Consider the following 13,900-nt stretch of genomic DNA (forward strand, 5'->3'; position numbering starts at 1 on the left):
TTGGAGATGCCTGTGGATATTTAGCACATCAAACACAGACTTCAATGGCCTAAAAGCAGCCATTGATTTTTTGAGTCTATATTTTATGCCATGCTAAGTAGGTTTTGCTACAAAGCACCTTAGTAGATATGAGGAGATTAGGAGATTTGAACTGTTACTTATAGCATCCCAAAATTTGCTGAATAAAGTCATCCCATCCTTATATTAATGATTTACTACTAAAGAAGTTCACTTTTCAGTGCACAAATATTAATAATTCTAAGAAAAGGTAATTTAGTCACTGTCCCAGTAACATTTTCTCCACAAGTATTTATTCATTTTGGTTATCTGATCCTAAAATAAGGCTTGCTGGAGTTTGAAAATAGCAGGGGAGCACTCAGAGCTTCAGGTTCCTGTGCCTGTTGCAATAGTGTGTTTGGATGGGTGTAACTGTCCTGGTGGCTGGGAGTGGGCATGTTTTCTTAGGAACAGTGGAGTGTGTGACTTCCTGCCCCATATTTGTCCTTGGCTGATAACTGTGGTTAGAAACATAGATTTTCTATGTTTCTAACTGTGGTCAGAAAACAGGAACTGCTATGGCCATAGCAGACACAATTCTGTCATGCTGACCACAGTGGATGCTCAGTACATCCACCTGGCACCCTCACAGCTGCCTGTTTGTCCTCACTTTTTCACTGCCACAGTGCCTTGGCAGCACCCAAGTGGGAGGAAGTTTTAATTTTATTTGTTTTTCACATCACTTTAGAATGCAAAAGTGCCACCTCCTTCCCATGGAGAGCTGAGTGTGGGATGAAGGGAATTGCCCAGCATCAGCCAGGTTCTGAGGGATGAAGGGAATTGCCCAGCATCAGCCAGGTTCTGAGGGATGAAGGGAATTGCCCAGGATCAGCCATGTTCTGTGGGATGAAGGGAATTGCCCAGCATCAGCCAGGTTCTGTGGCAGCCCTGGTTCTTCAGAGCCTCGTGCAGTCCCCTGTGGACCGAGCCAGGACTTCACACATCCATGACTGAGATCGCTGGTCAGCAGGCTGAGGTGGAGCCCAAATTCCTTCCTGCAGAAGGAAGTACCTCCAGCAGCCTGTTTTCTTTTTCCTCGAGAGTAAATAAATTAGGAGATGAAATTAGACTGAATATGGATGAGGGAATCCAAAACAGGGAGTTCATATTAGAATTCTTGAAATACAAAAAGACAATTTGCATAAATTGGTCCGGCTGGTTATGTTGTAATATCCTCACATGCTTCCTTTTATTTTCCAGCCTGAAGAGAAGTGCCAGTCAGAGGTAGGAGCACATCCTCTTTGACAAGCAGAAATGCCACAGTGCATTGTCTGTCCTGCTGTTTCATTTCTCCTTGCTGTGATGCTCTAAAGTGCTCTCTTGAAACCCTCAGATTCGCAAGCTGCGCAGAGAATTGGATGCATCCCAGGAAAAAGTGTCAGCTCTGACAACTCAGCTGACTGCTAATGTGAGTACATTGACCTGGAATGCATTTAATGCAACAATTACCACCCAGCTTCTTGAAGTGACAAAAAGATTTCATGTGTACAACATTCAGTTTGTATTACTGATGTGTTTAAAGAAATAACTGCATGCATGTGTGTGACATGTCCAAAAATAGCATCCTCTGCCCTACGAAATTATATAAATTATCTTACACTTTTCTTAAAAAATGAGGTATAATATTAATTTGGCTTTATACCTGTGTAAGCCATCTTAAGGTCCTGAGAAGATCATTGAGGACAGGGTCTTTTTTTTAAAACCAGTGTCTTGCTTTGACATTTGGGTGGGATGAGATACAGATAAAGATTATAACTGGTAGGAATAAAAGCTAATAGAAACTTGGACTGAAAGTTTTGCTTTTTTTGCATTATGCTTTTCTGTTGCATAAAGATGTGGCATGATAAATAATACTGGCATAAGGGGCTCTGGAAACTGATTTAAAGTTAAGCCTGAAGAACTGAGATACCTGACTTTTTGTCAGTGTAGGCAATACTTCTGCTTGTTCCTTTCAGGAATTTGAGGGATAAGTAATTTAAGACACTCAGGAAAAAAAAATACTTGCAATCCAGGAGGTGTTGAGGCAATACTGCATGACCCTGAGCAAGTTTATTTGTGTGTTCTGTGCTGCAAGTCACACATAGCAGAATCTGCAGCACAGAAGCTTGCAAGGAAAATAAGCAATTCTAGAGTAAATAAGCTGGAGATGAATAGCAGATCAGATCATCCTGACATCCTGGTTTATGGGAATGAGTAAACATCAGAACCTGTGCTGCTTAAAGGGGATTTCCCTGTCCATCAGCTCAGGAGAGATTCAAGGGGAAATCTGTACTGTCCACTCCAGGCATCACAGTGCTTCATCCAGCTTGGAAATGGGGCCAGAAACTAGGAACACAGTTATTGCAGAGAAGTCACATAAAAGGGCTTTGGCTGAATGAAACCACTTAGTTACTGTCCCAAGAGCAAAAGAAAACAGTTTAAACATCTTTCAAAAGTTAAGTCTTGTATTTGCCTTTCAAATACAAAGGGGTTGGATACAGGAATTGGTTTTCCCCCAGAAGATTCTTTTACTTGTGGGAAAGCAGGACCAGATTTTCTTGCATAGGTTTTTAATGATGTTGTTAAATAACCCAGCTTGTGTCCTTCAAACAAAGAGCTTGTCAGCTGAGCAACTCCTTTGGCTCTGCCATGGCTTTATTGCATTCTCCTTGCCAGGTTCAGGGTCACTGGGCTGGTGCTCAGCACAGGCTGCTGGCCCAGCTGCTCTGCATCTGCCCAACAATTCCTGTGTGGTTACTGCCACTCTCTTTGTGGGGAACAGTTTTTAGTGTACACTCCTCCTGTATGCTTTTGTTTAGATTGGGGTCATTTGGGTTTTTGTGGGTTTTTCTTGTGGGCCTTTCTCAGAAAAAACAAAAAACAAAACTAACAAAGCATATAATAGATTATTTTGATAATATTCCATTTTTGCTTAGTTCACTTTGCTAGAACTTCACAGTGTTTTATTCATGCAATTTAACTCCTTAGACTTGAGGCTGCCCCTGATCTCCCTGGTCTGTCCATAAATTGGCAGCAGAGATGTTGCTATAACTGTCCCAGTATTAAATTTCAGTCTTTAGCCACCTCTTTCCAGAGAACATCCTTTTTCCATGTAAAAGGCAAGGTCTGTTCCCAAAAAGATTGAGACTAATAAATGCTATTAGTTAAGACACTTGGACATTTCCTTTAGATATGATTCCTTTTTAAAAAGGCACTTAAAACTTTGACACTTCAAATTAATCTCTTCAGTTTACAGGTTTTTTCCTCAGTTTCCTTGCATAGACACTGCAGTTGTTGGTGCTTCTCAAGCTATCAAGGGCATGAATTTGAAAACATTTTGCTCCCACTATAGAAAATGAAGATTACATTTTTTTCCTTAGCTCACTGAATGATTTGAAGATAGGAATAACTGCAAGATCCAGTTTTGAAAGAGCAACTGGTTTTTAAGGCTCGGGTCAAAGCATTAAGGGTTTGTATCTGTTACTAATCCATGCACTCCTGCTTGCCCATTTATTTTTTGCTTTTGAAAAGTATTGCTGAGGATCCCTGAATATCAGCTTTGTTGTTCCCTGTTCATCCTCCCCAACAGAAGCTGTGCACTCTGTGTTTTTAAAATAAATATTTAGATTTTCCTACGTGTGTAGTATTAGGTTTTGAATTACTTTTTGCCATTTTCTCACAGCCTCAGCTCTGCTTATTTTCATAGGGGCTGATGGGAATGAGAGCTGCACATCCCCATGTTATTGTACTGCTCATGTTTGTTTTCATTGTGAATGTGAGAACAGTTATTTAGGATAAGTCAACTGTGTGCTGCTGCTGAATGAGTCTGGAATAGCTCTGTGAAAGGTTTTGCTATTCTGTACTTTTTAGGTGAGAAAATATCTCTTTCTGCTTGGAAAGATTTCATCATTTTACTTGTCGTTGTGCATGTAGAATTATTTTTAATAGATAAATGAAGCTATTTTTTAATGGTTAGTGTAGATTATTATGGCTAATGAGACAAATACATATTGAAATACACCTGTGATCAGTTATGTATACATATGAATACCTAGAAAACAGTGCCATGTAGAAATACAGTTTCTTACATTCTTTTCCATCTTCCCAATCTACTTTTCCTTCCTTTTGCTTCTCAGTCATTTTCAGTTCCTAACTGATGTCTTTCATGTAATGGACACTGTGTTCTCCATGCTTCTTGGGAGAAGAATGTAGAATCCTTTTCTAAAAAAGCACTTTTTTTTTTTTTCTTTCCTTGGGAAAGGAAAAGAGGGTAATTGGCCAAGCAGCAGGAATTTTGGATGATATGCAGCAAGCTGACCTTGGCTGGAAGCAAGGTGTGCTCAGATAGTGGAGAAGTCTTGGAGTTAGATGCAGGTGCATCATCTGGCAAAGCATCTGTTCCCCTGGTGGGATAAACACAGTGAGAACCTCCACCCCTGTGGCTGCCAACATCTTTTTGCCTTAAATATCCACAAAGGAGAATACTGATTTAGCTGGAGGGAAATTTCTGCCTGACTCTTTTCTGTACACAAACTGTTTTATTGCTGGCAAGCATTTCCATAATGTGTGCTCTACTCATTTGCCCTTTTCTAAGCTGTGTTGTTTTCTCTGCACCACTTACACAACAAATAATGCCATGCACTGGGTGGCCTGATTAAATACCTGCAGAAATACTCCTTCTTGGGGGAAGAGAACTGACTCCTCCTGTATGGTTTGATTTCAGGCTCACCTGGTGGCAGCGTTTGAGCAGAGCCTGGGGAACATGACCATCCGACTGCAGAGCCTGACCATGACAGCAGAGCAAAAGGCAAGCTCCAGAAGCATTTGGAAACCCTAATTTCTGTTTCCAGCATTGTTGCCCATGCTCCTTCTGTAGTTGTGTGGGGGGAAAAGTCACAAACATAAGTCAATTTGACTTAGCTCCCTCATTTGTGGTGACAGAGTAAAATGTGAAAAATAGTTTGTATAAAACACTCATTTTCTGCACTGGGTTTTTGTGGCAACTGATCAGGTTATTCCTATTGGTTGTTGCTTTGGACACAGGTTTTCAGCATTGCATATTTCTGTAATATTTTCCATCCCAATGCATCCATACATGGGCATGTTTGAAAGAAACACCAAGAAAAATACTTACAAGACTGGCAGCATTGTGTTTTTGGACAGCATGCTTGAATAGACATTATTTCTGCATTACACAATACATGCATTTTTTTGGTATCATAATACCTAAGCTGTTTTGCACCCTGCTGAGGGTGTGCTTCCCCAGGTATCCCAAACCTCATTTTCACCTCCTTGTACATATATATTCCATAAAGTCACTATGAACTATCAAAGCTTAGATGGAAAAGCAGCTTATTTGGTGTTCTTCTCCTGTGCACTGTCATATGTTTTTTTTCCCTTATTCAAGGACTCGGAACTGAATGAGTTAAGGAAGACAATTGAACTCCTGAAGAAACAAAATGCTGCTGCTCAGGCTGCCATCAATGGAGTCATCAACACCCCTGAGCTCAACTGCAAAGGTGAGAGACAAGCACCACATACAGAGGCTCCAGGGCTCTGGGTAATACTGATGTAACCATCAGAGTTACCCATAGACCAGAGTAACCCACTAATTTACACTGTCATAAACTGCTGAAGGAAAGGTTTGAAGCATCTCCGATTTTAATGTCATCACAAGAAACAAGGATTTGAAATCCGCAATCCATCCATTGGGACGAGAGCTTGTCAGAGTGCTGGTGTCCCAAAATGCAGCTTCAGGATTGCATTATTGAAGCCATTGATCACATTTCCTAGCTAATTGTGACTGCCTGCATTGCTGCCCAGGCCCTGGAGCTGCCCAGCCCGCGGACCTGCGGATCCGGAGGCAGCACTCCTCAGACAGCGTGTCCAGCATCAACAGTGCCACCAGCCACTCCAGCGTGGGCAGCAACATCGACAGCGACTCCAAGAAAAAGAAGAGGAAGAACTGGGTGAGTAGGTTGTAGGAGACTGTGTGAGGTTTTTGTGAAATTGTCAGGACATGCACGGTGTGACAGTGTTCACAGGGGTCTGAGGATGAGGGAAGAGACGAGGATCTGACTCTGTGTTTCAGAAGGCTGATTTATTATTTTATTGTATATATTATATTAAAACTATACTGAAAGAACAGAAGAAAGGATTTCATCAGAAGGCCAGCTAAGAATAGAAAAAGAAGGAATGATGATAAAGGTTTGAGGCTCAGAGAGTCTGAGCCAGCTGACTGTGATTGGCCATTAATTAGAAACAACCACATGAGCCCAATCACAGATGCACCTGTTGCATTCCACAGCAGAAGATAACCATTGTTCACATTTTGTTCCTGAGGCCTCTCAGCTTCTCAGGAGACAAAATCCTAAGGAAAGGATTTTCATAAAAGATGTCTGTGACAGCACAGCGAAATGCAGCTCCTGCCTGCCTCGTGCAGCAGGTTAGCACAAGGACTATGCCCGGCTTAAATCCTGGGTAAACTCTCCTGTGAAGGCTTTACTGAGTTGTAAGTGATGTCTGTCCTTGTGCTGACTCTGCATAGGATTGAATTTTAGCTTGACAGTTGTAAAAGATCGGGTCTGGCTAATAGGGTGTCCAGTCCCTTAAGGAAAATGTGACATCTGTCATTAAAGGAAAACAAACATAAGAGAAGATCATTCTTGTGGCTTTTCTTTTGTTTTTATCTTGTAGGGCTTTCTTATAAGTGAACATATTAAACAGTTAAAAACTCTTTGTCCAGAATTAACTTGGACTGCTAAGAAAAATACAAAAATACTTATCTTTAAAAATTTTTCATGATGGACCTCTCTTTTGGAAGTTTTTGCATTACTTACCTGTCCTTTCCCGTTTTTCCCTCTTTGCTCATCACGTACTATGTACAAGGTACCCTGTACTGGAGGAAAGGTACATTATCTTCAACTCCATTTTCAATTAGACCATAACTGCCTTAGTGACCTAGTCTGATTGTAGTCTGGACTAAAGTCCCTAGATCCTTTATTGTAGTCAGTAAAACAATCCACCCCTTTCTTCCCACTGGATTTAAATCTCCCTGGATCTCTTGGGCGTACAGATAAATCTGTAGAGATGCAAAATGTGGTTAGAGCTGGTAAAAGCTATTTGCTCAGTATTCTCTCAGAAATGTTGATGAAACTCCTGAACTGTAAGAAAGAGCTTCCTGAACAAGTTCTTGTTTTTATTTCTCTCTTATCTCAGAGGTTTCATTGTGGCATCTCTTGGTATTGCCAGCTGCTTCACAGAAGAAGCATTTCCACTCTGCCCCTTAAATAATTGGTAGAATGGAAACAGCATCTTGTCCAAATCCTTCTTGCACTGTGCATTAGTATATAGACAAAATAAATTGCTGTATCTTGTAAATTTCTAGCAACCCTTAGTTTGTGACACAAAACTTTTGTAGTCATTAAGCCTTGGTTCAGATGAACACTCTTTAAAATTCTTGTTTAGCTTATATTTTTTGTTACTGTAACCTAGTGGATATGGTCTTACATCAGCCCACATTTCTCACTCATCAGATAACTATTTTTTAAGAAGATTAAGGGAACATGCTTTTCATTATAAAGTCATATAAATAAAATTTTCATGAAGTAGAAGAAACAGGACAGAATTTTTGTGTTATTATTAAAATTGAGTGCATCATTGCTGTGAAATGAAGATTGGAAATTAAAACACTACAACAAAGAATATGTGAATTGAATCTGATTCACACATTCTTTATTCCACCAGTGCTGAGGGAGCTCTCAGCCAAGCTCTTTGTGTTCTGTGTAGAAGCAATGCAGATGTCCATTCAGAGCTGAAACATCAGAGTTTCAGCATTTGTCATTGTGGGAATCTTCTTTGTCTAGCTTAAAAACTGTTCTCAGCTCATATTAAGCCAGCCTGTGTACGTATGCAGATTTTGCAATGGCATTAAAGGTGTACATGGAGTATCCTGAGTGGGAGGGGAACCACAAGGATCATCAAGTCCAGACCTTGATTCCCTGGGGGTTTAACTTTTAGGGCTCCCTAAAAGTGAAACTCTATCTAAGAACATTGTCCAAATGCTTCTTGAACACTACCTGTTGAATTGTAACTTTGGGGTCACAGCAGTTTATAATGATTTGAACATTAATTCTTGTTTGGAAAATGGCAGTCACATTCCTAAAGGTTATTTTAGTTGCAGGTAGGTAGAGAAGTTGAACTTTTTTCATGTGGTGAAATACCTGTTCCTGCAAGGAAAAATTAACTTGGCTCTTAGCCAAAGCACTCTGCCTGAGCTAAGGAGAAAATGTAATTTAAATAGTTAAAGAGTTTGGCTCTGGTGTCTTCCTCAGGTAATGCAAAACAATGGCTGTATGTGGTTTGAGACACCTGGTTTTGGAAAATACAGGGTTCTGGTTTTAAAGCAACTGTTTGTCTTTGTTAATCATTGGTCGTGTTTGTCTCAGAAACCCAAAACTTCCCTTATCAGTGGCTTTATCTGTTAAAACATGTCTTTTTTCCTTCCCCCACTTCCTTTTGCTTGCACCTCTCGCGGCAGGTCAATGAGGTAAGGAGGACCTTCTTTAAACTCCACAGCTAACCCCCATTGACACCACTAACCCTCCAGCACCATTAACCTGGCCTGGGCCCGTGCCAGCACAGCTGCAGGCTGTCACCACGCTGCTGCAAAGCTTGCTGCACTCAACAGAGCTTGCTGTCATGTAGCTCTTAAAAAATAGGAAGCATCCATAGCCACTCCTATTGACCTTATTAATCTGATAAAATAGTTAAGGAAAAAAAAGCTTTTTTTCACCCATGTTACTGTGTATGTGAGTATGGCTGTAGCATCTGGAGTATTTGCATGTTGAAAGTTTTTACTCTGTGGCTTTTTTTGCCTGGTTTCACTCTTAATGATGGACCTGCTGCTGTGGTCTTTTGTTTTTGTTCCAGTTACGCAGCTCCTTCAAGCAAGCTTTTGGGAAAAAGAAATCTCCCAAGTCAGCATCTTCTCATTCAGACATTGAGGAGATGACTGATTCTTCCTTACCTTCCTCACCAAAGCTACCACACCACAACACCACTGTTTCAACACCACTGCTGAGAGCTTCCCATTCCAATTCCCTGTAAGTGATTTTTTTGTAATTTTTAGACAGAAGACAACATGAAAAGCATCTTGTTGCATTGGGAGAGGAAAGGCAGAGGACAGAAATGCTGAATTCATGTGTTCAGAGATTTAAAGATGCACGAGCTGACTCCCAACCCAGTACCTTTCCATTAGTGTCCAGGAAGCCAAAAATCATTGCGTCAGTACTGAAGTGTAAATATTTCATTGGGTTGCTCTCTCAGCAGAATGTACTGAGTATCAAGGATATTTATAACCAGGGTGACCTTGATGTGCCAAATTAATTGGATCTCTTGCTGTTAATTAAACAAACCAGGTGAAATCTGGGATTTGGTTTCTCGTGTCTAAACACAGCACATACTGTATTCATCTGCCATGATAAGTTCCCAGTTCTATTGACAAATTCAGATAAAGGAAAGGAAATCAAACACTGTGGGTTAGTGATACAGGTGAACTCATCTGACTGCTTGTGCCTGGTGGATGGAGATGACCCACTCCTCTTTCCTTCTGTAGCTTCCCAGCCACCTGTGCCTGGTCCTTTCCATGGCCACCTGTGAAATACAGTTCAACAATGCCCTTTCCAGGCTGTTTTCAGTGTGAACTCACATTTAGAATGTACATGGGAAATTTAGTGAAGCAGCTTTTATGTGAATTTCATCAGTAGCTTTGTCACTTGAGCAGGATAAATAAATACAGAAAGCTGTAGCAGGCAGTATTGTGAAAGCTGTAATTAGCAGACAGCCTCCTGGCCTTGGGAGGTCGTGCAGAGCTTCCAGCCTGATCTCAGAACAAATGCATTGGAGTAGTTCCCCTGCACTTGTTTTCACATGAAGAAGTGAAAACAATAGCAATAGTTTCCAGCTGTATAACAGTGATGAAATGTCAGTAGCAGGAGATAATCCCCCATGATTTTTGTTTCAAAGCTTCCTCTGTCTCCTGAGCCTAACTCAGAGTGTTTCTGGTGACTACAGCAAGTTGTGATTTACAGCTCTCAGCCCAGCAAATTGTCAAATGATGATCCCATCTGTCATCAGCCAAAATGCTGTGTGGGTACATCTCACCTTGCTATGGAAGCCAAAATGATAAACATGAACAAAGAGAAAATATGTGAACTGGGGAAAGCATAGAGCACAAGTAAAACTGGTGTGTCTTGGCTTATTGGCTTGTTGGTGGGGAAAACATCTCTCATGAAACTGATTTAGGGAGAGACATGTTGGGTAAAATCTCCCTTAAAGCGTGCAGCTGTGTGGTTGATCTTTATACACATACAGTTACAAATGTGCTGAAATGTTGTTACTCACTCAGTTTTGGTTTTGGTTTTTTTTTGTGGGCGGAGGGAAGAAAAATGCCACCAAAATTTTTTTAAGTGTAAATTCTTTAAAGCAAGCAGGAATTTATCATGCTTGAATAGGTGTAGAGTTCCAAAGCCCTCCAGAGCAGTTCAGGGAAACCCAGCTGTGCACACCTGGTGAGCTCTAAATCTGTCTGTGAACTCATCAATCTCCAACCAACTGCTGTTAAATGCCTGCACCCCCTTAATTTATTTAGATTCTGGCTTTAGAAGTTTTCCTTTGTAGCAGCTACTGTAAAAAAAAATGAAGACTATCCAATAGTAGGTGATTTCAGAGAATTCTGTTTCAGATGCTGATTAAAAAATTAAGCCTCAGACATCTTTGTTTCATCAGACTCTAAAGTTTCCATGGCCTGTTTAATATCTGACTTATGGCATCACTAATTCAATAAGCCAAAACTGCTACCTGCTTCAAGCAGAATAAAAAGAATGACTCCTCTTCTGCTAATAAATCCTGGAGAAGCAGCAGAGGGCCAAAACTGTGCCAGAACTGCTACCCTGCTTCGAGCAGAATAAAAGCAACTCCTCTTGTGCTGCTGAATCCTGGAGGAGCAGCAGCAGGAGAGGAAGGTGTGTGTGTGTGTTGGTGTCGTGCAGCATTTCGGAGTGCATGGACAGCGAGGCCGAGACGGTGCTGCAGCTGCGCAACGAGCTGCGCGACAAGGAGATGAAGCTGACCGACATCCGCCTGGAGGCGCTCAGCTCTGCCCACCAGCTGGACCAGCTGCGCGAGGCCATGAACAGGATGCAGGTGAGGAGCAGCCCCCACGTCCTGCAGCCTGTGCCGGGGTTAAACCTTCCCTGAAAGTCAGCTTGAACGCCTGACATCGCTGCCCTGGGCGGCGGCTGTTCCAGCCCCAAGACAGGGTTTTGGGGACAGCATTTTGGGGGCAGTATTTTGGGGGCAGTGTTTTGGGGACAGCATTTTGTTGGCTGTCAGAATCACAGGATCACAGAATAACGAGGTTGGAAGAGATCTCTAAGATCATAGAGTCCAACCTGTGCCCTAGCACTCAACCAGACTATAGCACCAAGTGCCATGTCCAGGCTTTTCTTAAACACATCCAGAGATGATGGTTCTACAACCTCCCTGGGAAGAGCATTCCAGTATTTTATTATTCTTTCAGTGAAAAACTTTTTCCTAATATCCAACCTATCCCTTCCCTGCTGTAGCTTGAGCCTGTGTCCTCTGGTTCTGTCAGACCAACCCCACCTGTCTGCAGCCTCCCTTCAGGAAGGTGTAGAGAGCAATAAGGTCACCTCTGAGCCTCCTCCTCTCCAGGCTGAGCACCCGCAGCTCCCTCAGGGGTTCCTCACAGGGTTTGTGTTCCCAGCCCCTCACCAGCCTCGTTGCCTCCTCTGGATGTGCTCAAGCATCTCAACATCCCTCCCAAACCAAGGGCCCAGAGCTGGGCACAGCACTCCAGATGTGCCCTCACCAGTGCCCAGCACAGGGGCAGAGTGACCTCCCTGCTCCTGCTGGCCACACCATTCCTGATCCAGGCCAGGATGTTTCCATGCTCTCTGCCTTGAGGTCATTGCATTTCAGTGTTAGTGAATTCCCACATACTGAGGTATTTTAGGATACTTTGAAGAGTTTCACAGAACAGACATTTTAATAATTAAAATCCTTCATTAAAACATGATGGAAACAGCCTTTCTGCTAAACTGCCATTTATTCTTAAGTTACTTACGTTGCTGTCTTATAATTGCATTTTCACTTTGACTTGTCTCTTCCAGAGCGAGATTGAGAAGCTGAAAGCAGAGAACGATCGGCTGAAGTCTGAAAACCACGGCAGCTGCAGCAGGGCTCAGTCTCAGGTTTCCATCTCCTCCTCTCCCAGACACTCCGTGGGTCTCTCTCAACACAGCCTGAACCTCACGGAGTCAACCAGTCTCGGTGAGCTTAATGAGGGGTGCTGGGACAGGTTTCATCCTGCACTTGGAAGGCTTGGGTTGGTTAGCCATGGAAAAATGACAGCGTGAGGATTATTCACAGCTGAGGTGTGGAAATATGTCACGAGCTGGCACAGAGCCCTCTTTTAAATATCATCGTAGGTCTGCTACACCCTCGGTCAGAGGTGTCCAATTATGACCTCAGCTCTGAAAAGTCCTGTTTAAAGCCATTTAATGGTGCACATTTGCCAGGGGATATATCATAGGAAGGAAAATACAGAGTAACTGGCTAATAATTTTCAATGACCTTCCCTTTTTGAGAGGGATATGTGGCGGGGAAGGCAGTCAGCCTGGTTCTTGTGTTTTACCTCGGGGCATGTGAAGCCCAGGCGTGTTGTGCTTGACTGCAATAAACCAGAACAGTCCCCATTGTAAGTGAGCTCCAGCTGTGAGGCTGCTGATGTTTCCTGCCCACAGACATGCTCCTGGATGACCCTGGAGATGGCTCTGCCCGCAAGGAGGGAGGCAGGCACGTCAAAATAGTCGTCAGCTTCCAGGACGAGATGAAATGGAAGGAGGTGGGTTGTGTTTCATCCCCAGCTTTGGAATGTAGGTGACTGCAGAATGTGTGAGGGAACTCAAGTTTGCAGAGGACTTTCAAGGTTTTCCTCAGGAAAATGGTTCATTTGTGTGTTGATGGTGATAGAGAAGGCACTTGGCCACCTCCAGCTTCCCTGGAGCTGATGAGAGGGACCAAAATGCCAGAAGCACCAATCTTATGGAAGAACTTAACAAATCCAAACTGGGAGAGCTATACCATATCATTCTAGTTTAAGTTGGCACTCTGGCAGAAGTGCCCTGTTTAGAATGACATCTTTCAGATGTTTTCCATCCACAAGTACGTGAAAGAATCCTAAATACCCAAATAAATTGCAAATAATGTAAAGTTGCATCTTGTCTCATGTGTTTAACATGCTTGAATGTATTACACAGTCTTTGACAAGCAATGGCCTTGCCACCTCACATTTTTGAGCACCTGTAAAAGTGTGTTTAAGAAGTAACTTCATGTCTTCCTGAGGGATGGGCAAAAATCTGAATGATCAGAAATAAAATTGACTCAGCAGCTCTTTCCATTAAATACTTATTTTACATTAATTATTATAACCCTGGATAAACAGTAAAACTGCTGCTGATTGAATGCAATCACAGCAAGTTTTAGTATACTTCAAATCTTATGATAGAAATTAGTTTTCTCTTCAATTAATGTTTCACAGTGAATGTAGCTGTAGAAAAACAGAAGAATTATATTTATTCTGATTTCTATTATCTGCCTTAAAAATCCCTTACAAAATGCAAAATTCTGTGGTACATCAAATATGGAATATAAATATAAAGTTTCTTTCTGTATTACTAGAGCCATGTATACAGTACAGCCATGTATAGTTTATCTATATATATAGGTTTCTGTGCCCACAGCAGAATTTCTGAAAATAAATAGGATAAACCTAGCAAAT

At 42.0% G+C, this 13,900-nt stretch overlaps 1 protein-coding gene across 3 annotated transcripts in view; it reads left to right on the forward strand.

The window, feature by feature from the left end:
* Nucleotides 1-13,900, forward strand: part of NAV2 (neuron navigator 2) — a 368,440-nt gene that overhangs the window by 340,919 nt on the left and 13,621 nt on the right. For all 3 annotated transcript variants that reach the window (XM_058027192.1, XM_058027189.1, XM_058027191.1), the window contains 10 exons: nucleotides 1,258-1,281; nucleotides 1,391-1,465; nucleotides 4,760-4,843; nucleotides 5,444-5,555; nucleotides 5,860-6,005; nucleotides 8,576-8,584; nucleotides 8,968-9,140; nucleotides 11,088-11,241; nucleotides 12,231-12,390; nucleotides 12,864-12,964. In XM_058027192.1, the coding sequence (XP_057883175.1) occupies nucleotides 1,258-1,281; nucleotides 1,391-1,465; nucleotides 4,760-4,843; nucleotides 5,444-5,555; nucleotides 5,860-6,005; nucleotides 8,576-8,584; nucleotides 8,968-9,140; nucleotides 11,088-11,241; nucleotides 12,231-12,390; nucleotides 12,864-12,964 (1,038 nt within the window). The remainder of the gene's footprint in view (nucleotides 1-1,257; nucleotides 1,282-1,390; nucleotides 1,466-4,759; nucleotides 4,844-5,443; nucleotides 5,556-5,859; nucleotides 6,006-8,575; nucleotides 8,585-8,967; nucleotides 9,141-11,087; nucleotides 11,242-12,230; nucleotides 12,391-12,863; nucleotides 12,965-13,900) is intronic.

Source organism: Melospiza georgiana, chromosome 6, assembly GCF_028018845.1.
Source record: "Melospiza georgiana isolate bMelGeo1 chromosome 6, bMelGeo1.pri, whole genome shotgun sequence".
NCBI classification, from domain to species: Eukaryota; Metazoa; Chordata; class Aves; order Passeriformes; family Passerellidae; genus Melospiza; species Melospiza georgiana.